Here is a 24303-nt window from a genome sequence, read left to right as displayed (position 1 = left end):
TGGTATTGCAATGCTACGGTGTTGACTTTACATGGATTCTGGGTATGGGAACTCATGGTATGGGCCTTAGGCTTGGATGACAATCACTTTGCCCCCTGACCCATCTCCTCACACTCTAATTAGTGGTCAGAATTCATCTTTATTTTATTCTTGGTCACCTCACTGACATTGGGCCAGAAAGCTGGATTTTTAAAACCTTTTTGAGAACCCATTTTGCTAAATATGTAATGCCTCACATTTTGTTCATCCTTCATACCATCATGCTGTGCTGAAAAACCCTAACTGCCTGAGGGACATGCTTCAAAAGTTAGGGCCTATCATATTAAATTAGAACTCATAAAGATCAGGTTGTTTGTACTCTTTCCCTTTGACTCAGGGTTGTTAGCAGGAAATGAGGTAGGTATTCTCTCACCTCTCCCCTTGTCTCCTCCCTTCCCTTCTTTCCTTTGTAGTCTGTCCACATATATAGCCCATGCTGGTCTCTGGCCTCAGCCTTCCAAGGGCTAGGATTACAGGTGTGCATCACTGCACTCAGCTTTTTGTTTATTCAAATATGGGTGAAAAGGTTACAATTTTATTTATTTTATTTAAATCACTCTAAACTTCAAACCTTTCATTTTACCCTGTGTTGATCCAGGCATATGATGATGGTCTAGAAGGGAGGACATGGTTATTCTGTAGATAATAATTCATAGAAATATTCATTACTTAGAAGTAGTGCTGTAATGTTTGTGACTGAAGAAGCGTTTGCTACTTTATAGATAGGCAGGTTCCCTTAAAGTTTTTTTTCTTTTTCTTTTGGAGACATAACCATAGCCTTGGCTGTCCTGGAACTCACTTTGTAGACCAGGCTGGCTTATAACTCACAGATCTACCTGTTCTGCTTCTTGAGTGCTGGAATTAGACATGTGCCACTATGCCCAGTCCTTAGAATTTCTAATTACTGATGCCTTTATGGAATTTTTTTTTTGTCTTGCTTTTCCTGGGGTTTTTTCCCCCTAAGGATTTTGTTGGCTTTCAGTAATAATTGTTGGTATAACCAAGAAACTTTTGCCAAGATATTTTTAAAGTTAGTTCTTTTTTCTCTTTGTTTGCTTTGCTCTTGATACAGGGTCTCACTATGTAGACCACGCTGGCCTCAAAATTAAATAGAGTTCACCTGCCTTGCCTCTGGAGTGCTGGAAGGAAAGGCATGTCATCACATTTGGTCTAAGTATCTTAAGTAAATACCTTCTTTGGTTTAGACCATTTAAATGGAGAGAGAAAAAATATGAATGCGAATATGAATCAAAAGTTTCTGTTAACCTTACTGTAACTTGTATCTGTCTATATTTAAAGTTTGTAATTTCCATTTTATTCCTGATATTTTGTTTTGATCAATTCTTAAATGTTAAACAGACTAAATGATCAAATTGAAAGCATTTGTTAATATTACTAAGGCTGGGTATTTAATGCTAAATTATGTGAATATTGGGTAGGAGGCTGCATGGTAAAATACAATTTAGATTAGCTATTTGGAAAATAAGATGTTGTAATCTACTTCTTACTCATAGTCTCCTGCAATAGTAGATTCAACCACTGTATCATTCTTTTCAGAAAACTTTCTTTTTTTTTTCTTTCTTTTTTTAAGTTTATAGGAGGCTTTTATACAGAAGTGGGTTCCAGGACAGCCAGAGTTGCACAGAAACCCTGTCTCGAAAAACAAACAAAACAAAACAAAAATGAGAGTTTTTTGTCTAAAGGATAAGATGTAAATAAAAATGTAAATGCTATATGAAGAAATAAAATACATGAGAAGATTTGTCAGCCTCTTGTTAACTGATAAATTGGGTGTACTGTGTTAGAATAGAATGTATGACCTCCTATCCATCATATACCAGGAGCGATATTCCTGCCTCCCAATTGTCCCCTTTATTATGTGGCAACCAATAACATCAGATGTCTCCTGGGGGCCAGAATTACTCCTAGTGAGTACTATAGGGGGATGTCATCATGAAAGAGTGCTTTTGTTGACCGTTACAGGACTTGTGGATCAAGAGTGTTTGGATGAGCTCAGTTTATTGGATGAGCTTAGCTGGTGAAAGTTTCAGGGAAACTTTTTTCCCCTCCTTTCTCTACGTAGCTCTGGCTGTCCTGGAAGCATGCATCACTACCGCCTGGCAAAATTTTTTGAGGCTCAGAGGTTCAAAAATTATGTATCTTAGAAACTATATAGATATTGTGGAGAGAAATGAAAATAAGCCAGGAATTTTGGGATATATTTGATATATCTCATTGGCATGGTAAACTGAGACTTTATTTTTTTCTTTTTAATTTCAACACTAGTTTTTATGTGTTTATGGGTGTTTTTGCCTACTGTGTATCTGAACTATGTGTGTCTGCCATGTATGTTAACTTGCACCTGCAAAGTCCAGAAGAGGGCATGGGAGCCTCTGGAACTGGAGTTACAAATGGGTGTGAGGCATTGTGTGGGTTCTGAGAATCTAACCTGTGCCCTCTGGAAGAGTAACAAGTGCTCTGAACTACTGAGACATACCTCTAGCTCTGAGATGAAAATAGGCAAAAATTGCAACCTTAAAGTCATGTGTTTGGTATGAATATTGAGAATTAGGTGTAAATCTTTAATTGGCTTGATCAAAAATGAAGCCATTAAACTGTTCTGAACTGTAGATAAAGTATGTGAACTTTAATTATCTATGTTCTGTAATAGCAGATAACGCCAGTCTTGCAAGACTAGAACTCATCTTGGTTCTTACATTTGTGACAAAGTAGAACTTGAGGTTAAGTATAGGTGGGATTGGTTCATCAAGAATTATTCCTGTCTTTATCATTGTTATTAACATACAAAATTGAGTTTTTTTTTAATTTAAAGTTTGTGAACTACAATTCATAAAATTCATTGTTACTGGACAACTTTTAAGATTAATTTTGGCCCAGCTATGATGGGGGGCAAGCCTTTAATCTCAGCACTCAGGAGGTAGAGATAGTTTGAGACCAGCATGGTCTACAGAGGGAGTTCCAGGATAGCCAGGGATACACAGAGACACCCTGACCTGAAAAACAAAACAAAAACACAAAACAAAACTTTGTAAATAGTAAGATTGATACATTGTCACTTGATAAGATTATATTTTGAAGTGCTCTTCCATATCTCACCATTCTATAGGATATGGTTACTTGAATATTACATTTACTTTTTTTTTTTTTTTTTTTTTGGTTTTTCGAGACAGGGTTTCTCTGTGTAGCTTTGCGCCTTTCCTGGAACTCACTTGGTAGCTCAGGCTGGCCTCGAACTCACAGAGATCCGCCTGGCTCTGCCTCCCGAGTGCTGGCATTAAAGGCGTGCGCCACCACCGCCCGGCCTGCTTTTTTTTTTTTTTTTTTTTTAAGAAAAAACTAGTTCTTTTCCTTTATTTTTATTGTATATTTGGCGAAAATGAAATGAAGGGGAAAGAATAAGGCTAAGTATAGAATAAAAAAGATCTCATCTTTAGACTTGAAGATTTTTTTTATTATATTTTTATATTTTTTATTGAAACTTGTTATTTTTATATTTTTTATTGAAACTTGTTATAAGAGGATGTGGGAATGAGAAAATGTATTAATGTGTGTTATGGTTACTTTGGAGGTAGGAAACTTGATCATCTTGAATGAGATTTCCATGGTTTTTGAACACCTGGATGGAAGAATGTTTTTAGAGATTAAGATATTGTCACTTAATTTCAAGGTTTTTTTTTTACCTAAAGAATTCAAAAACAGATTGACATTAAAATCATGAGTTTTTTTTTTTTTTTTTTTTGGTGTTTGTGTGTGAAATCTTAGATTGTCATTCCTTCTAAAATGGAAATTATGCTAAAATTTTTATATTATTGGGTATTAATTGAAAAAAGAAACTTTATTATGGCATTTCCTTATATTCATATAATATAACTTAATCATGTCCAGTTCTGTTTTTTTTTTTACCCCCACCTTACGTCTTTTTCTCTTCCATATCCCTAATCACCTTTTTTATATGCTTCCCCTCCATAAGAGAAAGGAAGCTTTTTTAAAAACTGAAAACACTTGATACAAAGTACTAAAGTTTTTGCAGACAAACAGTTTTACCTTTGCATAGGATTGAGAATCTTCTGTAATGAATATATCATAACAATTTAAAAATGTTGTATACCTTTTTCCTCTTTCAGTATAATAATCATGAAATTCGTTCCGGGAAGCACATTGGTGTCTGCATCTCAGTTGCCAACAATAGGCTTTTTGTGGGCTCTATTCCTAAGAGTAAAACCAAGGAACAGATTCTTGAAGAATTTAGTAAAGTGACAGGTAAGTTGGATTTAATTGGCAGGAGGTACAACTTTATCAGTAATGAAAACACTTTGATGCCAAGTGTTGTTCTAAACAGTACAAATTCTGTATTTGTTCACTAAGAATTTTTACTTAAGCTTTATGAGTTAGGTAACCTTGTTAATAAGATAAGCCAGATGGTGATGATGCCAGTACTCAGGAGGCAGAGGCAGGTGATCTCTTGAGTTCTAGGACAGCCAGGGATACAAAGAAAAATTGTGTGTGTGTGTGTGTCTGTGTGTGTGTGTCTGTGTCTGTGTCGTGTGTCTGTGTCTGTCTGTGGTGGGGAGTAAGCAAACTTGGAGTTGGAGAGATAGATGACTTGCCCGTTAAGAGCATTGGCTGCTCTTTCAGAGGCCCAGAGTTAGATTCCTAGCAAACACTTGGTGGTTCTGAAACACCAGTTTTAGGTGACTTGACACCCTCTTCTAGCCTGGGCACCAAATACAGACATATGCAAGCAAAGGGATTCATACACATAAATAAATTTAAAGAAAACAAGCAAGTGTACATAGAGGTTTAGGGATCATTTCCTGGCAGTTAAGCTAATTTAGGAATCCATAGGGCGGGGGATAGAGTTTACCTAGCATTCACAAAGCCTTAGCTTTGATTTCCATAACTACATAAAGCCTGGTGTTGGTGGTACAAACACACTTGTCATTTCAGTGCTTGGTAGGAGGAGAGAGGAAGTTCAACATACATAGTGAATTTGAGGCCAGTTTGTGCACCATGAGACCTTGCCTTAAAAACAGTAAGATAAAACTAAACATGGGAACACAGCGGCAATTTGAGTTCAGTCTGTGACATTGTACATCCCTTCCTTGTATTTATTTCCATACTTAAGCTGTTAGTTCTTTTGTTTGTTTTATTTTATTTATTTATTTTTATTTATATTTTGGTTTTGAGACAGGGTTTCTCTGTGTATCTTTGGAGCCTTTCCTGGAACTCACTCTGTAGATCCGCCTGCCTCTGCCTCCCGAGTGCTGGGATTAAAGGCATGCACCGCCACTGCCCAGCTAGCTGTTAGTTTTTAATTCTTACATACGAATGAGGCTTTCCCCCCATGTTAAGGAGCAAATGGTTATAAGTAGATATATTGTTAACATGGTATAATTTTTTTAATTGTTCATCTGCCTATAGTGTTCAGAAATTTATTCTGTTAATAGTCTTTATAAACAGAAAAGTGTTCAGCATTAGCAATATTTACTGTTATCCTTTGAAGTAATAACATGTATATTTGAGAGCAGAAAAAGATGCCATTTAAATGAATTTTAGGCCTGGCAAAATAGTGACGCCTTATCTCAAATACACAAAAAGTAAGGGCTGTTGATGTAGCTCAGCCTAGGTAAAAGTTTTACCTAAGCTGAAGACCTGGGTTTTTGTACACGTGACCACTCCCTCCTATATAGAATTTTAATGCAGTGAGTTAATCTAATAACATTTTTCTAAGTGATATGAAGATTTTTTTTTTTTTTTTTTTTTTTTTTTTGCCTTTCATACATTTAGTGGAATCAAAATGGTCCTGGGGCTAGTTAAATATTTTACTTTCATTGGGTTTTCTGGACTTACAATACCAGGGCAGGGTTGATTTGGAAAATTATTGGGATCTTTGAGAGGTTTGTTTGTTTGCTTTTTTTTTTTTTTTTTAAAGACGATTTCTCTGTGTAACAGCCCTGGCTGTCCTGGCTCTCACTCTGTAGTCCAGGCTGGACTTGAACTCACAGAGATCCACCTGCCTCTGCCTCCTGAGTGTGGGGATTAAAGGCCTGTCCCACCACCACCTGACTTTTGGTCCTTTTCAAAATAATTGTTCTTTGTAAAAGTGTCTAGCTTAGAAAATAAGATTATTTCTCATTTTTTTAACTTAAATATTATCTTAGTAAAACAAAGCTTTGCTGTTACAAATTTTTGCCAGTTAACTGACTTCTGGAATGTTTGCTTAATTTCAGAGGGTCTCACAGATGTCATTTTATATCACCAACCGGATGACAAGAAAAAAAACAGAGGCTTTTGCTTTCTTGAATATGAAGATCACAAAACAGCTGCCCAGGCAAGGCGTAGGTTAATGAGTGGTAAAGTCAAAGTCTGGGGAAATGTTGGAACTGTTGAATGGGCTGATCCCATAGAAGATCCTGATCCTGAAGTTATGGCAAAGGTAAATATAGTTAGGTAGAACAATTTTTATTGGGGATAATAGGAGGATGAGGGAAAACTTACTAAACGAATTTCCTGAGTTGTTTTAAATGATGTTTTTGAAGGCAAAAAGTATAGTTTACTAAGCGATTAGAGTTATACACTAAGAAATGGGAGTGCATGGAAAGTGAAAATAGAAGTCTTTATAGACACTTAGCACCTTGTTAATTTTTTTAAAAAAAATTACTGTGTATATAGTTTTCTGCTGGCATATATGCCTACATGCCAGAAGCGGGCACCAGATCTCTTTATTGATGGTTGTGAGCCACCATATGGTTCCTGGGGATTGAACTCAGGACCTCTGGAAGAGCAGCTAGTGCTTGAACCTCTGAGCCATCTCTCCAGCCCTTGGGTCTACTAGTAGGCTTACCTTCTAAAGGTTCCACAACCTTCCCAAAACACCACAGCCTTTAGACCAGGCCTTTAATATATGGGTCTTTGAGGAGAGTAGAGAGTCAGATTACAATATGTTGTCACTATTATAGTATCCTCGGAATTGTATTACTGCTCTGAAAAATCCTGTGCTTTGTCTGATTATCCCTCAAACCTTGACAGCCCCTTGTCTCTACCATTTCAGAGTGTTTCGATTAATGATAGAAACTTCTGAGAGTGGTGGTAACTTTTTGGTTTTTTGAGACGGGGTTTCTTCTCTGTGTAGTTTTGGTGCCTGTCCTGGATCTCGCTCTGTAGACCAGACTGGCCTCGAACTCACAGAGATCCACCTGGCTCTGCCTCTCGAGTGCTGGGATTAAAGTCGTTTGCCACCACCACTTGGCGGTGGTAACATTTTAAGTGCCCTCTTTTTGTGGCTTTATGACTCTATAGCAATATCTACCCCTGGCTCTGTGATAGGGTTTCTCTGTGTAGTCCTGGCTATCCTGGGACTCTTGTAGATTCCCCTGCCTCCGCCTCCTGAGTGGATGGAGTTCTGTGATTAAAGGCATGTACCACCAGTGCCTGGCTTATATCTAAAAATTTTGCTTTGTCCATTCGTATTCTGAGGGATATCTTGATTCTTTCTAATTTGGGGGAGTTATAAGGCTGTTAGAAGCATCTGGATGCGGGTTTTTGTATGAACATAAAATTTCAACTCTTGAATAAATAGCAAGAAATAACACAGGATCATAAAGTAAGACTATATGTTTAGATTTGTAAGGGCCTGTCTTTTACAGGGACTACACCATTTTGCATCTCTTCCTCTGTGAATGAAATTTTCTCTCCTTCTACATCCTCACAAACGTTTGTAATCCCAATATGTATGTACTTTTTTTTTGTTTGTTGGAATTTTTTTTTTCCTCCTTTTTTGTGCAAGACAGGGTTTCTCTGTAACAGCTGGCTGTCCTGGAACTCAATTTGTAGACCAGTCTGGCCTTGAATTCAAAGAGATCTCTTTCTGCTTTCCTAGTTCTGGGTTTAAAGGTGTGTAGTTTATACTTCAGCTAGCTTGCTGGTTTGGTAATAACTGATGAGCACAGTTTTCATGGTAAAACTTGTTTTGGTAATTAGCTGTTATTTTTTTTCCCCTTCACTTGACTAGCAATTTCACTTCTTAGTATTTATGAGAGAAGTTGGAAGCTATATATCTTATGTTCTACTGGTTGTAATTCAAGTTAGCTTTATATGATGGGGTAATTTGCTTTCAGAAATTGAACTCTTTGGAAATATTTAGGAAATTTGCTTTTTTTATTTCAGGTAAAAGTGCTGTTTGTACGCAACCTTGCCAATACTGTAACGGAAGAAATTTTAGAAAAGTCATTTAGTCAGTTTGGGAAACTGGAACGAGTGAAGAAGCTAAAAGATTATGCTTTCATTCATTTTGATGAGCGAGATGGTGCTGTCAAGGTAAACAAGTGGTAGAAATTCAGTAGGCATGTAAAGTACACCAACGTTTTTTAGTCTTTAAATCAGCATGCTTTATAAATCGGAGGCAAAGTTCAGGTTATGAAATTCACTCAAGCAAACCTTTATTGGTCTCACCCAAAATTTCGTAAGTAAAAATAGTGAAGAGGAAGATCTTTCATTAAAGCCCAACCATGTCTATTAGCTTTCAGAGCTAATGTAAATATTTTGTAAGTTTTAAAGTAAAATTACTTTGAAAGCCCTTCTTGCATATTGATCATTGTCTTACTTTTTAAAGGCTATGGAAGAAATGAATGGTAAAGACTTGGAGGGAGAAAATATTGAAATTGTTTTTGCTAAGCCACCAGATCAGAAAAGGAAAGAAAGAAAAGCTCAGAGGCAAGCAGCAAAGAATCAAATGTGAGTAAAAAATGAATACTTTAAAGAAAAATTGTATGCATATAATTTTGGTATAATTTATGTTACTGAAACATCAAATCTATGAACTACCTTTAAAAATAACTTGATTTGAGAACTTTGTATAACAGAGAAATGGCAAGGATCTAATTGTTTACTAATGTCTTTCTGTTGACCATGTTTGTGATAATTCTTAGTAGCCTATATTTGAGTAAGGGAAAGTCAACTTTTAATGTTACTGTATAAAATTCTTCTGAAAGTACCATGTATATTAGTGATCTATATGACTTAATATTTTTGTAAAAGGATGAGTATTCCCCATCCCGATTTTTTTTCTTCCCTTTTCTTTTTTTTTTTTTTGAGGCCACGTCTTACTGTGTAGCACTTACTAGCCTGGCTGGCCTTGAACTCAGAGAGCTCTACCGCTTCTCCCATAAGTGTTGGGATTAAAGGTGTGTGCCACCAAGACTAGTTGAGAATTTCTTCATGGAGAGGTATAGAATATTAAGTCTTTTATTAGGTTGTTACCTTTTCACCAAAGAGAGATACAAAGATTCATTTAAAAAATAACTCCTCACTCAAAGATTTCATAAGTCGATGAATAGACTCTGTGAAATGAGTATAGATAGTAAAATAAAATATTAAACAAGTTAGGGGTGTTGAAGGGATGGCTTAGCAGTCAAAAGTGTTTGCTGCAGTGCTAGTGGGACAGAGTTGAATTCCTAACATCCACATCTGGTATCTCATAACATCTGGTATTTCCTATAGCTCTAGCTGTAGATAATTCTGATGCCTCTCCTGGCACTTGTGTTCATGTACATTTGTGCATATATATACACATACACAAAAGTAAAAAAGAAAATCTTAGAAATACATGTGTGATGAATTGTATTAATTGGAGACACTTTTGTAGAGGTTTTCAAGGAGGTACGTGTGTATTTTTCTTTTCGAGACAGGGTTTCTCTGTGTAGATGTGTGTTTAAGGAAATAGAGGGGTCCACAAGATTGTTCAGTGGGTAAAGAAGCCTGTTGACTTGAGTTCCATATTCTTGAAACCAAATGATGAGGGAAACAGCCCATCCTAGTTGTCCTCATGCTTGTGCATGCACAAACACAGTAAACAAAAGCCTTTTTTTAATTAAGAAGAAAGAAAAATGTGGGAGGTGCTAGTGAGGTGGCTCAGTGTTGTTAACCATCAAGCTTGGAGACTTGGTTCAATATCTAGGACCCTCCATAGTAGAAGAGCACCAGAAGTTAGCCTCTGGTTTTGTTACGTGCGCTGGACCATGCACTCCCATGATGTTCACACAACCAAGTGTTTATACAAAGGTCAGGGAAACTTTGTTGAGTCTAAGAACTGAAGATAGTACTTTACAAATTGTTAGGGAGAAATTACACAGGTAATTGCTGTTTAATATAAAATAAATATTTATTCGAGACAGGGTTTCTCTGTGTAACAAACCTGGCTGTCCTTGAACTTGCTCTGTAGACTAGACTAGCCTTGAACTCACAGAGCCCTGCCTGCCTCTGCCACATGAGTGCTGGAATTAAAGGTGTGGGCCACCATGCCCCACTTAGTTAATAGTATTTTAGGACAATTTTCTGTGAGTTGCAAAAGAAAAAGAAGGTTTTTCTTACGTATACCTGTTATTTTTATAATCAAAAAAGTGACCACATTCTAGTTTACACAGTTAAATGTCCAGTTGGAGGATGGTAAGTTCTGGCCCTTAATCTCAAACGTCAACTAAGTAAGTTGGGGTCAAATTGAATTTTTCAGATACCTTATGCAACAATTATCATTGTGATCCATATTTTGTTGAAGAGCTAAAGAAGTGCACTGTATAGTTTTGATGGTGGGAGTATAAATGAAGAAAAGAATTTTCATAGTCTTAATACTCAAACTATTGAATATTCTGTACGAAATAAAAATGATTTTTTCACATTTCTTTTAGAAGATAGAGATTATTAATATCAGATATAAGTATCACAAATTATTGTAGGTTGAGATGAGAGAAGTTACATTTGTAACTTGATTAAAGCAATAACATGTATTTGAAAATCCACTTGCATCTGAATCTTTTACTCAGTTTGAGATGAGGAAATTCTTGAGGCACAGATGTCAACTTGCCTAAGACCAGTTAGTTATACAGTAATTAGTATAGAGATGGCATTGAGCTAAGGCAATGTTTCTGGCCCCATAATTTCTATGCTTGGGGCTGGGAGATGACTTGGTGGTTAAGAGCATTGGCTACTCTTAGAGAGGAGCCAGTTTCAATTGTCAGTACCCACATGGCAGCTCACAGCTGTCTGTAACTCCTGTTCCAGGGGATCTGATACCCTCATACAGACATACCTGCAAACAAAACACCAATGTCCATAAAATAAAATCAATAAATTATAATTTCTATGCTTAACGACTTATACTATGGCTTCCCTGTCTCTCTCTTTTTGCTTTTGGAGCTGAGGATCGAACCCAGGGCTTTGCGCTTGCTAGGCAAACGCTCTGCCACTGAGCTAAATCCCCAATCCTTGGCTTCTCTGTCTTTATGTTAGTGACATTTTAGGTTTTCTAATTTTTTTTTTCATTGTAAGACATTTAACAACATCCCCAGCCTTTTCTAGGTAGCAGCAGCACCCGCTTATGTCCCTAGACATTACCAAATGTACCCAGTGGTAGGAGTTGGAACTGAACCATTATCCCTGGTGAGAATCATTGCATAGATTAGCCGTTTGTATTGTGTTCTTCCTTAAGTCAGAAATACTAATTGTTATGCTAGATTAAAAATTATCTTGACGGTAGCACACACCTTTAATTCCCAGCATATGGGAGGCAGAGGCAGGTGGATCTCTGAGTTCAAGGCCAGCCTGGTTTACAGATTGAGTTCCAGGACAGGTAGGGGTACACAGAGAAGAAACCTTTTCTCGAAGTAAAAAATCAAAAAAGCAACAACAACAACAAAAAAACCCACATGTTCTATCAAAAAAGGTCTGGAAACCTTTTGTACTAGAATTGTGTTTTTTAGGTGTCCATTGTTGGAATAGGGAAAAGCTGTGCCTTTATGAATTGAGTGTAAAAAGGGAAATTATTTCTGGAGTTGGTGAGGTAACTAAGCAAGTAAGTTGCTAGCTGCCAAGTTTGACAACCCAAGTTCTGTCCTAGGAATCCATCCATATGGTGGAAGGAGAATCGGAACCTTCTCCTAAAAGTTGTTCTCTGACTTCTACCATGGAAGTTATGGCATACTCAGTTCCCCCATCTCCCAAAACAAATAAAAGTAAATTATTTTACAGGGAAATTGTTTTTTTATGTTTTTTGGTATTATTGTGGCTCTCAGGTCAGTAATACATACATCTAAGTTGTAAGTAATAATGCTATTGAAAAACATGCTAGTGTTAGAATGAATTAGACCATTATTAAAGTGTTTTAACATGTTTCTTTCTTTCTTTTTTTTTTTTTTTTAAAGAATTTACTTTTTATTTATGTACACTATATGCATACAAGAGCCCATGAAGGCCAGAAAGAGGGAGGGTGTTAGATCCCTGTAACCAGTGTTAGGAGCAGTTGTGAGTTGCCATGTCTGTGCTGAGAACCCATCAAGGCCTTCTGAAAGAGCAACAAATACCCTTAACCTCTGACCCATATCTCCAGTCTCAACATAAGTTATTTTTGTGATTGCTTTTTATAAGTCTTTTGAAGCTAAAATTTTATGCTTTCATTGTTAAGAGACTTTTGTTTTTCTCATGGAATATCTGCTTCTCTTGTTTGGGTAAAATAGTAAGCAATATTAGTGATTTTGGTTTATCAACCAAACTTATTTGGAAGGGTATCATACCATTTTGAATGGGATCTTTACTATTAGTAGTAAGAATAACTGGTAGACCCAAAGTTGAGTATTTCGTGTGTTTAATGTGTGCAATGAAAAATGTCAGAAAAATGAGATTTTTAAAAATTTTCTTTTTAAGGATGCTTTTTTGTTACACGTTGTTACTCTTGTTTGTAATACTACTTTTATTCTACAGTGCTTTAGTCATGGTGTTATTTGTTAGGGTTAAAGGAGCAAACTTTCCTAAGTTTACTGAAGGTTCAAATGACTTAAGAACAGGAAAATTGGAGCTGGAGAGGTTAAGAGCACTGGCTGTTCTTCCAGAGGTCCTGAGTTCAATTTACAGTAACCACACGGTGGCTCAGAACCATCTATAATGAGGTCTGTCATACTGGCACACCACATTATATATAATAAATAAGTCTTTACAAAAATTTGCAATGTCTGCAGCCGGGTGATAGTGGTGTACACCTTTAATCCCAGCACTCGGGAGGCAGAGGCAGGCAGATCTCTGAGTTCTGAGGCTAGACTGGTCTACAGAGCGAGGTCCAGGACAAGGCTCCAAAGCTACACAAAAGAAACTCTGTCCTGAAAAAAACAAACACAAAAAATTTACAGTGTCTTTAGACCATTTTGCTGAAGAAATTAGAAAATTTTGGCCATTTAATTGACTTGACATTTCCATTTTATTTTTATAATAAATGGCCTTTGTGTATTGGAAATACAAAAGTAGAGGAGATGTAATTCAGAGTGATAAGTTTGAAAGCCTAACCAGTTTGTAAAAATCCTGTTATCGGAATTTATTTCCTTGTAAAATCATAAAGGATAAATAAGGTTCATAACTAGAGATTTGTGATACATTGGGATGTCTACTTTTATCCTGGTCCTGATTATTACTGCTAAGAACTTACATAGTGCAAATAATTCTGTATTAAAGTCTTAGAACAAACTTTGATTCCTATAAATGCCTGCATGTTAACTAATTTGATTTATACTCTAATCTTTGTGTGTTTTTTTTTTAATAGGTATGATGATTACTACTATTATGGTCCACCTCATATGCCCCCCCCAACAAGAGGTCGAGGGCGTGGAGGTAGAGGTGGCTATGGATATCCTCCAGATTATTATGGATATGAAGATTATTATGATTATTATGGCTATGATTACCATAACTATCGTGGTGGATATGAAGATCCATACTATGGTTATGAAGATTTTCAAGTTGGAGCTAGAGGAAGGGGTGGTAGAGGAGCAAGGGGTGCTGCTCCATCCAGAGGTCGTGGGGCTGCTCCTCCCCGTGGTAGAGCCGGTTATTCACAGAGAGGAGGCCCTGGATCAGCAAGAGGCGTTCGTGGTGCGAGAGGAGGTGCCCAACAACAAAGAGGCCGCGGGGTACGTGGTGCAAGGGGTGGCCGCGGTGGAAATGTAGGAGGAAAGCGCAAAGCTGATGGGTACAACCAGCCAGATTCCAAGCGGCGCCAGACCAATAATCAGAACTGGGGCTCCCAACCCATTGCTCAGCAACCGCTCCAAGGTGGTGATCATTCTGGTAACTATGGTTACAAAACTGAAAACCAGGAGTTCTATCAGGATACTTTTGGGCAACAGTGGAAATAGAAACAATAGGGCACCTGTAAAATTGGAGACTGATAGGTTGACCAGAAAGTGGCCCTAAATCTGAACAGGTGCCATTATAATTTGAGACATCTGGCAAGATTTTCCCGTTATGTATATATTTTAACAATCCGCTTGGACACGAACAAAGCCACACTTCTAACTAACTGCTTCTGGCAAACTGATTTATTTTTACTTTTAATTTTTTCCAATAAAGGTATTCTTAGATAAGAGAAAAATAGTTAATGAGTTTGCATTCCTGCTTGAGAATTTGGCTCATTGGCTGTAGTATATACAATGTTTCTGGGTAGTGTTTAGATTTGGTGTCTTGGAAAGGTAGTTGATTAAAAACCAAGTATGTCTTTAATATCTTGTATCAGGACAACTATTTGTATGTTACCAACTTAAATTGCTAGAATAAGGTAAATTGGTACACAACTGCTATTTTTAATTTATAACTTTGACCTAATTGGGTTTTCAAAACCATTTGGCTACTTGTATTCTTTATGCTGTTGTTAATTTCAATAAAAAATTCACATCTAAATGTATACTTACTAAAACTGTGTTTACAATTCGTTTTTCACAAAATTTCCTGCAAATTTGGTTCAAATTGTATAGCATGTCAAGGCCAATTAAAGGGTTTTGTGCCTTGTAAAGCCTTGTGTGGAATATGTCTGCACATTACACAACACTGATTTGTTGCAGTTTTCTGCTTCTGGTTTAAAAGTGCTATTATACAACAGACTCATGTTCTCAACCAAAAATTTATAATTAGTATGTGTAGTAAGTTTAAGTTGGTAAGTATTTTTATAGCTCTTAACTTTCTGATAAACTATAACAAGGACAATTACAGGTACAAGAGTTGTGGGATACACTTAACTCTTTAGTTGTTTGAAGTTTATCCTAACAGTGTAAAACTCAATTGAGTATATTGCCCCTCTTGATTATTTTTGTGCAGCATGGGACAGCAAAGAAACACTAATGTGATATTGGGAATAATGTGAGTGTTTATGAGTTGAATTTTCTTTAAGTCATTGTGCTTCCCTCTAAAATGAAAAGAACATTTTTAATTAGTAAATATTGAAAGCTTAAATTTACTTCACAAATCGGTTTATATCAAAAATTTCATGGCTGTTGCCATGGTCTATAATAGCAATGATGGGAAAATGAAAGCTTATTTATTTATTTATTTTGTGCAGAGGTGGGGATAGATGTAAGGTCTGCAATTCTCCCAAAATTCAGAAATTTATATTTGACAGGCTAAGTGAGACAGATACATAAGGGTGTACTTTTTAAAAAAGTAAACCAATGAATTCTAAATAACTAGGTAAACTAATCTCAGATGTTTTCTTTTACTCCATGTCTCAAAATGGGAATACTTATAAATTTATTGGGACAAGTCCCTTAAAGTGTAAGTTCTTAGGTTTTCCCTTAGTATTTTAAATAAAATCAGTTTGTGAAAAAAGTGGGGTTCTCAAAATACGCCCCCCACAAAAGCAAACTCAAGATTCAACTGAAAGCAAGTGAGAAAACCAAGCAAAAGGAAATTCATTTATTCTAAAGGCAACTAACTTGTTGGATAGAGTTTATATAAGACTTAGGGTATTTAAAGCTTTCTTATTTTTAATGTTATCATTGTGTATGTACACATAATTAATTTAAAATGATTTATCTAACTGATTCCTTTTGTTACCTGGCTAGCAGGGAAAAGGGGTCGAGGCCGGTCCTGACCTGTTACAATGAAGACTGACTTGCTATGTGGGATTACACCAGAAGCTTGCAGTGGAGTAATGGTAAGGAAAATCAAGCAACCTTAAATATCTCGGCTGTATAGGAGCATATTCTATTGCAGAAGACCTTCCTATGAAGATCATGGAATCAAATACGGGACATTGAACTAATACTTGGACTTTGATATGAATTTCTTTAACAATTTTCTCTGCAGTGCAAGTTATTAAACTAAAGCTACTCTATTTTCCAAATGTGTTCCAACAAAAATCCTTCATAACTTCTAGCATGGTATCTTAATAAAGAATAAAGTTCTTCTCTTTAAAAAATCTGCTCTAAGTAGATTTTTCCCCTCTTTTTTTTAATTAAGGATCTCAGCAGTGGTATTCTGAAATATTCTCTTGAATTTGTGCATTTAAATTTTATTGCAGTGATATAGATGAATGCCACTGTTGGTACCCTTAAATTTTATTTCTGCTCACCAAGGTTAATCATGATTGTCTATATCTTTTTTATAGTAATCACTTTTGAATTGTGTTCAGATGCAGTTTCAGGTGTAATCATCAGAGCTGGTTAGTCAGGCATTCCAGATAGTGGTTCTTTTCAGAACCTTTTTTAAAGGGTTGGTTAACTACCTCAGTAGCAGAGGATTGAACTATACCCTGTCTGTACTGTACATAGAAAATCTTTGTAGATAAAAGCAAGGCTTGTTAAATATGATATGAGGGTAAGATTTTAATAAACCAAATGTAACATTCTTAGTTGCCTTTAGTTTCAGAGGCTTGTAAGACTTCCTCATGACCATCATAACAGGCCTTGCTTTTGTCGTATTTTGTGGCTGAAAAAGCAGCCTTGCTTCTTCAGATATTGTAGTTATTTGGATGTATAATAGTTTAGCAAGATGTTACTTTTGTAAGACATCAGATGTTCAAAAAAGTGCATCCGAACTTGTACTAAATACTGCAGTGTCCCTTTATAAAAAGTCAGACTAAAACTGACAATTGTACAGCAAAGCCTGACATTTGGATATTTTGAAGTTTTTTCATAAATCATAGAAATTAGTATATGGCTGTAGTTTAGCTTTTTAGGTAAAAGGTATGTTTCATTAGTGCATTTGTTACTGCTGATCACTATAAAAATGTGAATCAGCTTTCCATTTCTTATGCAGGTCATGATAACTTGTAGAGTAGAGTACAATCATTTGTGCTATGTTTTTAATTTTCTAAAGCACCTTGATGACAGTGAGTGTTCAGTGGTGAAGCATCCTCTATTGAATCACCCTCAAAAAATTTTTTGCCAAGTCCTAAGTTGATAGCTTAAAGTCAAAAGTAAAATGATAGTTTAAGTAGGACTTGGTGTAAAGAAATACCTTCTCCCCTTCCCCAAAGGGATACTGCAGTTATATCACATACCCAATAGGCACCACGATGAAGATCAGAGCTTATACCTAATTAAGGTTTTATACACACCAGTTCCCCAGTAAATGCAAATTTAACAAGAAAATTAGACATGTCATATGTTCAAAATGCTCATGGCAAACAATCATTTTTGCATTCCTGCAAATAAAATTGTTTTATACTGTAAGCTGGAGGCGAGTGTAACTTATTTTTGTAATAAAGTTTTTATTTTTTTTATGTGTCATTAATATAAATGTGTGTTAGTATAGCAAATCTTCTGGTTTAAAAACTTAGAATTGCACACATTTCAGTATGTTCATTTGTACTTACATAATTCTAGAATAGTGGTTGCCAATAGCCTGTATGTTTCCCATTAATTGGTTTTTTTTTTCTTTATTTTTTTGTTACCTTAATAAACCATTTTAGTATGTTGTATGTCAGTTACTGGGATAGCTGGGGCATAGAGTGTAATTTAAAATTTGTCAATAAGTATTCATTGGAATATATGTAAATGTGCCTTGCCGGTTGTTGAAACTTATCTACAAAATGAGTATGGGGTGACAAAAATTTGTTCCTGGTGCTTAATGAAACTTTCTTCCACTGATTTTATATATAACCCTGTGCTTTTTAAAAGTACATCTCTCAAATCGTAAGTTTGAGGGCTACACAAAACATGTACATTTCATTTTAACATAGTACACTAGGTCGTGGAAAGTGGGTCAATTATATGTAGCCTTCAGCAAAATCGAATCTCAGTGTAATCCTTGGTGCTGGCACTTCCCAGGTCCAAGGAGTAAAATGATCACATCTAAGAGGTCATTGCCATGCCTATTGGCGCTTAACTGTCATACCATTTTTAACGGACACTGTCAAGGTCTTTTAGTTAATTCCTGGATTTATTTGTTGGGAAGCTAGAACAGGTTGTTTGACTTAACTGCATTGACAAAGTTGAAAGATGAACACTTTTGTGGGTTCACAAATGTGTTCTTTAAGAAAACGGAGTATTGAGCTCTGTGGGTTTCTAAGACTTGGCTATTTTAGTTTGGGGACATGGGAGGGAAAACTGATTAAAAAGAAATTGTGAAGAATTGATGGTTATACTTAAGGGTAATGTAAACAGTGGTGATGAAATACAAACTCAAGTGAAAATACTTGACAGTGTTCATTTTAATGACTTTGAATTTAAGCCATTATAATTACTTTTAAAATTAAATATCATTTGCACTGTTCTGATAATGGGTGCAGTTTTTGAGCAATATAATCAGAGCTAAATATGCATGTAGTGATTAGTGATGTGAACAATTAAGTTCTGAGAAGAATACTAACCGTGGTATTTTCAAACTTCAATTTTCTGTAGTAAAATCAGTAACAAACTCTTATCAGAAATCAAGAAAAAACAGGCAATGCATATAAACATAATTTTGAATGTTGTGTGGCCTATAAAGCAATAATGCAATTTATATGGAATGTCATGGGATATGAGAAATGGAAATGCGAAAATAACTAATCCTTTAGTGAAAATGTCAACATGTTAAAAGGGGGAATGTTAACTAATGTAGGTTATTGCGTTTGTGATTTGTTTATGGGTTCTTGGCTTTGACAGCTTCAAAGAATGGACAGATGATAAGTTAAATTTTGTATATATTGTCAAGGAAAGGGTTTTTAATAGTCCCTTCCTTGAGGTAAAAAGTTTATAAAAAAGAATTTTGATTGTTGAAAAGTTACCTAACCAAAACAGACGCAAGATTTTGTTTCTGCAGACTACTTGGCAATCAAAAGTGTTCATAAATTTAGCTTATCAGTTTTTAGGAAGTTAGTTTGTGAGAAAGTTGTGTTAATTATATTCTTCCCAAGCATGCTTTTTGTGCAAGATTTTTAGTCCTTGCAATTGAATCACATGTTAAAAATGGAGAATTGAATTGCACAAAAGGAATATGTTCACGATGGCACTTAACAGCATCATGAGAAACTTATGGATTACTGCAGAACTTTTACTACTTGATGCAAATCTGACTAAACAAAAATATAAACTTTTTCTCATGGCAGATTAGGAATAACACAAATGGATTGATGGGGCGATCTGGGCTATATAATTGTATATAAGATATTTGAAAAGATGTATTTAGTATTAGGATGAACATCAAACCACACGGGAAAATTAACTTTAGTACAGCTTTTTGAAATTACTTGGTCAGAAACAGCAAATACATCATGTTATGATGTAGTCACTAATTGATGGGGAGAAATTAAAATACAGACGGGCTTCATGCATGAAAAAAGGTAGCCGATCCGAGAGTAAATGGTTGCTCAGGTTCCTAAAAACTCCATTAATACCCTCCAAGACTGTTTTCTCCCCACTTACCCATAACATAAACAGGAAATCGGTGGGTATAAAGTTAACAAATAAACAACTTATTTTAACAATACATGGAACAGACTTGTTGGGATGATTTTTACGGTGTAGTATTTACTTAGTAATCTTACCACTCAATAGGGCATGCCACTAAAGATGCTAATTATGAACCAAGGCTCACACAGGCATTTTTTAAAAACTGAGCCAATGTATCGATGGACTTTTGGAGTCTGTCACTTTTTAAAAGTTCTTAAAACATAAAACATATTAACACCACAGTCTGCCTTCAATAATGTACCTAAAATGTTTTTCAGGACCAGAAGCATTCAGTTGGACAACCTTTTTTGCAAACGCAAATCAGTATTACTCTGGGTCAAAGATAAAGTTTTTAATATTAACAGTAGTCTGGTAAACATTTAGAAGTCTGACATTGAGAAACAAAAGCTTGTACCTGAGTATTTTAATTAAAAAAAATTAGATTTTAGCTTATTTAAATTCTTTTACATTTATTTATCCATAGAGTTTATATTTATTTCATTCCTTTCGTCTCACTGAAAGCTGTCTGCAGGCTTTTTGATTTGGATTAGATGTGTGAAGTACTGTCTTTCGCCAAAAACCTCAAATTACCTGTTTTTTTTTCCCAACGTAGTGGGTTTGTGCTTGTTTGGAGATCAGTTCAAAAACTATCTGTACTATCTGTACTGCCTCTGATGTTAAGATTTTATGTATAGCATAAGGAAGCTAGCTCTGACTATATTTTCCTAAGAATAAAGACCTATTTTTGTAGCATGTCTTAGGATCTCCAGGAGTCCAAGAGTTATTGTGAGTGTCCTCCATTTCATCATTTTTCACTCAACAGCTTTTTAATAGACATTTGGAATCTTTAGAGCTCTGTCGCCTTTTGATCATGCATACATTCAAAGTAACTAGGAAATGGTAGAAACAAATTCCCCAAATACCTCTAATTGCAAGCCACATGACTGGGAGATGTATAGAATAAATAATTTGGGCTGGTCTTCATTTGATTTTAAGTTTTGGAAATATATGGTCACATACATGCCAATAGATTTATGAACTCCATGATAATTTGTTTTGGGAACATGCTTCACCATGTAGTGTTCTTCTATTCTCCAGTTTTATTTCTGGCAAATAAAATTTCTTTGAAGACTGGAAAATGAGATTGAAGTACCAAATAATTCAGGAGAGGGGAAGAAGAAATGATCTCTTGATAAAATTTGCATTTAGATTACTACAAATGAGTTTATGTGAATGAACTCTGCTCCATTGCATATTAAAGTCAGTGGCCTCGTACAGGACTTGTAAGTATATTCCGGGTTTTCTGGCTCCCGGTTCCAGGCTAGTTGGAGGTGGGGGCTAGGAAGGAGATAGGGGTGGTTTGAAATACTTTAGTAACTGCTACTTGATTTAAAGTTGCTGTTGTAGCTACCCAAGTTGGTATTTATTAATGAGAATATCATTTCAAGACTTATGATTGGGGAAGTCCTGGTAAATCAGAAGCCATTTAGAGATTGTCTTCAAGTGTATTTCTGACACAATAAATTTAGTTGTGATAAAAACAGGGTCACTACAGAAGTTGCTTTTTACAGGCTTAAATGACTTAGTTTATTATAATTTAAACTTGATTTCTGATTTGAGAATTGCTAAGGTTACATGTAATTTTTATGTATTGTGATTTCCTTAAACTATTCTGAAAGGATTATTGTGATGGAATTTCAACTTGGAGAAAAGTTACATCAGTTTTTGCTTTTTCAGGGAAAGAAGTCAAAAGGATTTGGGTAGACAGGCCATTACTACAGATTGCTGAGTAAAATAAGACTTCCTAACAGTAATATACGATTTATGGGAAAATTAGATTCTACATGGCATCCCACAGAAATCCTGACAATCCTTTGTGTTGGGGATCATTTAATGGTGGTAACTTTAAAATGAGATGAAATTTGAGTAGTCATGACATTTATGAAATACAGGTATTGTATTATTTGAAGGGCAAATTTGCCAAACATGAAGGCATATATATCATTATTTACAACCTAAAGAGAACATCAGAATTTATATTGGCTATAGAATAGTCAGCCGTACCCAGTGGTGCATCTTACAATCCCAGCTACACAGGAGGTTGAGGCAGAAGCTTGAAGAGGTAGGAGCTCCACTTGTAATTGCTTGAAATTATTTAATATGCCATGATGATTTAGAAAAGGGTATACATTACTTGTTCTCACTTATTTTGAATGTCCCTCAGGACAAAAACGTAAGAGAACAAAAGCTAAGTAATACGGTAAAGTTTATGTATATGTTTGTATATTACACTTCTGTTCTACAGTCAACGTGTATGTATAGTGTAGTTTTGGGTAATAGAGTTTACTTTTTTTCCTCTTCAAATAGTACTCACATGTTAGTAAAAAATTATTTCTTGAGAATGCTTCAGAATTATTAATGGCAAATGCAATTCCTTTAACTTTACCATGCCTTCTGATGTCATATTTATTTTTATGAAATTACACAAATTTTAGCGGACCTATTGGGTTCCTGAAAATCCATTTAGCATTTAGGAGCATCAAGTAAAGGCCGTAGAGAGAAGATACTATAATCATTCAGTTTGTATGGTTTACTGTTTTTTGATCAGTTTGCTTAAGTTGCCTAGTTATGATCATGTTTTATTTTATTTTAGCCTTATTTTAGAATGGAAGCTCCTTGAGGGCAGGGCATCTGAGTAATGGTGCTATGCAGGCAGATCAAAAACAATGTTAAGCACTTTTCCCTTTGTAGATATTCAGGTAATTTGCTGTATTGTTTAATTCATTTAGAATCCTTTTAAATGCTAACATGATGTTTCCATCCTAGAAATTAAGGTTATGAAGTTCCATGTTTAAATTGTCAATATGACTTTACAAAAATTTACAAAAATTATGAATAGCGTTGCCTTCAGTTTCAGGACCAGATGCAGTACAATTTAAATGCTTTATGTCTTTTATAAATTTTCAAATATTTGTGTGAAAGTCACTATTTACATTTTCCTAATTTGAAATTGGAGGGGAAAAGAATGCTTAAAAGTCATCCTTAGTAGTGACCCTCTGAAAATCCATTCTATCAATTTTCCTTCGTGATAGTGTTCAGTTTAAGTGTATTATGCTACAGAAAACTCTTCATGTTTATTTATGAAGTAGTGGTACTTAAAGATTGAGTTGAAGGTTTTTAGTCACAATATATATAAAGTTCTTTACATAGCAGTTTGAGAGGCTAATTAATGTCTGGAAATACTGATTGGTAAAAATTAGCTACATCTACATGAATAGCCTTTTAATCTACCAAGTGATAGGAAATGAAAGTTAGATCATAAAAAGAGACTTTAGTTTTGAGTAAAGATAATATTCATGTTTATTGTGTTTATAATTGACAGTTTATCTTGAATAGTACTATTTCCTTTGGTACTGAAGGTGGAATTCATGACCTTACATATATATGAAGTCTGCACTCTGCACCCACTCTCACTTAAAACTTACTGGAGAGCACTTAAACAGCCCAGGATATGAATCCTATATTCCAGCGCACTCCCAACTCCCGTACTTCTAGTAGTGATGTTTAACCTCTTTGTTTTTGTTTTTAGGACAAGGTTTCTCTGTAGCTCTGTCTGCCCTAGAACTCACCTGTGGACCAGGCTTGCCTTAAAAATCAGATCCACCTGCTTCTGTCTCCTCTAAGTGCTGGGATTAAAGATGTACATCACCATGCCTGGCTTTTTTTTTTTTTTAAATTAAAAAAAAAATCTCTTTTAATTACTATGTCTAAACAGTATTTCCCCTTTTTGAAGAATTTGGCTCATGCTAGTTATGTACTTACTGTTATTGCTAGAAAAAACACTTGCTGAGCTTAAAAGTACACATCTGTAATGTCAGCCCTTAGGCTGAGACAGGATTGAATTGACATGATACCATCATGGATGATATAGTGAGACACAAAAGCAAAACTATGGCCTAAAGTAATGTAAACAGCACAGAAGACTTTGCTTTGCCTTCATCTTGTAATTACTTTTTGGGTTTTACTTTTTTTTTTTTTTTTTTTTTTGCTGTCAGAACTGTTGACAGTGTTATATTTACCTTGTCAGTAGACTGAAGATAGCCAAAACAGTATAGTATATAATGTCCAATTCTACTATGCCAAAATAGGTCCTTTGGAGAACAAAATGAATTCCCTTAATGTATCACCATTTGTCTAGTAGATGCCATTGCAGTTACTAAAGAGCTATGACTTGATTTTTTCTTTCTTCTCTTGAGTTTCTAGTTACCTTTTTAAAGATAACCTTCTTGGCGGCTTCTCATTACTCACTTGCCTAATACATTGTGAGAATTCTTTTTTTTTTTTTTTTAAACTGTACTGCCGAGTTCCGTAGCTAGTGCTTCAGTGCCATTTGAATTTGTTTTCAGGTTGTACTTTGAGAAATGCTTCATGACCTTTAAACACTTATTCATGGTGGACGGTAACTATTATACCTTGCTCTTGTTTGATAGATTGGAATCTTTTTTTTCTCAGAACTTCAGAGATACTTTGATAAGTTTAATTTTATTTAAGCAGTTTCATT

At 35.4% G+C, this 24303-nt stretch overlaps 1 protein-coding gene across 6 annotated transcripts in view; it reads left to right on the top strand.

The window, feature by feature from the left end:
* Positions 1–20497, top strand: part of Syncrip (synaptotagmin binding cytoplasmic RNA interacting protein) — a 37428-nt gene extending 16931 nt beyond the window's left edge. For 2 of the 6 annotated variants that reach the window (XM_052716251.1, XM_052716262.1), the window contains 5 exons: positions 4185–4320; positions 6291–6496; positions 8227–8376; positions 8672–8793; positions 13640–14776. In XM_052716251.1, the coding sequence (XP_052572211.1) occupies positions 4185–4320; positions 6291–6496; positions 8227–8376; positions 8672–8793; positions 13640–14231 (1206 nt within the window). In that variant the 3' untranslated portion in view covers positions 14232–14776. Of the gene's footprint in view, positions 1–4184; positions 4321–6290; positions 6497–8226; positions 8377–8671; positions 8794–13639; positions 14777–15929 lie in introns of those variants that run through there. The other 4 variants (XM_052716240.1, XM_052716229.1, XM_052716219.1 and 1 more) reach the window with 4 other exon arrangements.
* Positions 20498–24303: the final 3806 nt, after the last annotated feature.

The sequence above is a fragment of the Peromyscus californicus genome, unplaced genomic scaffold (assembly GCF_007827085.1).
Source record: "Peromyscus californicus insignis strain IS unplaced genomic scaffold, ASM782708v3 Scaffold_11__1_contigs__length_118956290, whole genome shotgun sequence".
Classification (NCBI taxonomy): Eukaryota; Metazoa; Chordata; class Mammalia; order Rodentia; family Cricetidae; genus Peromyscus; species Peromyscus californicus.
This window is presented reverse-complemented; position numbering and strand designations above follow the sequence as displayed.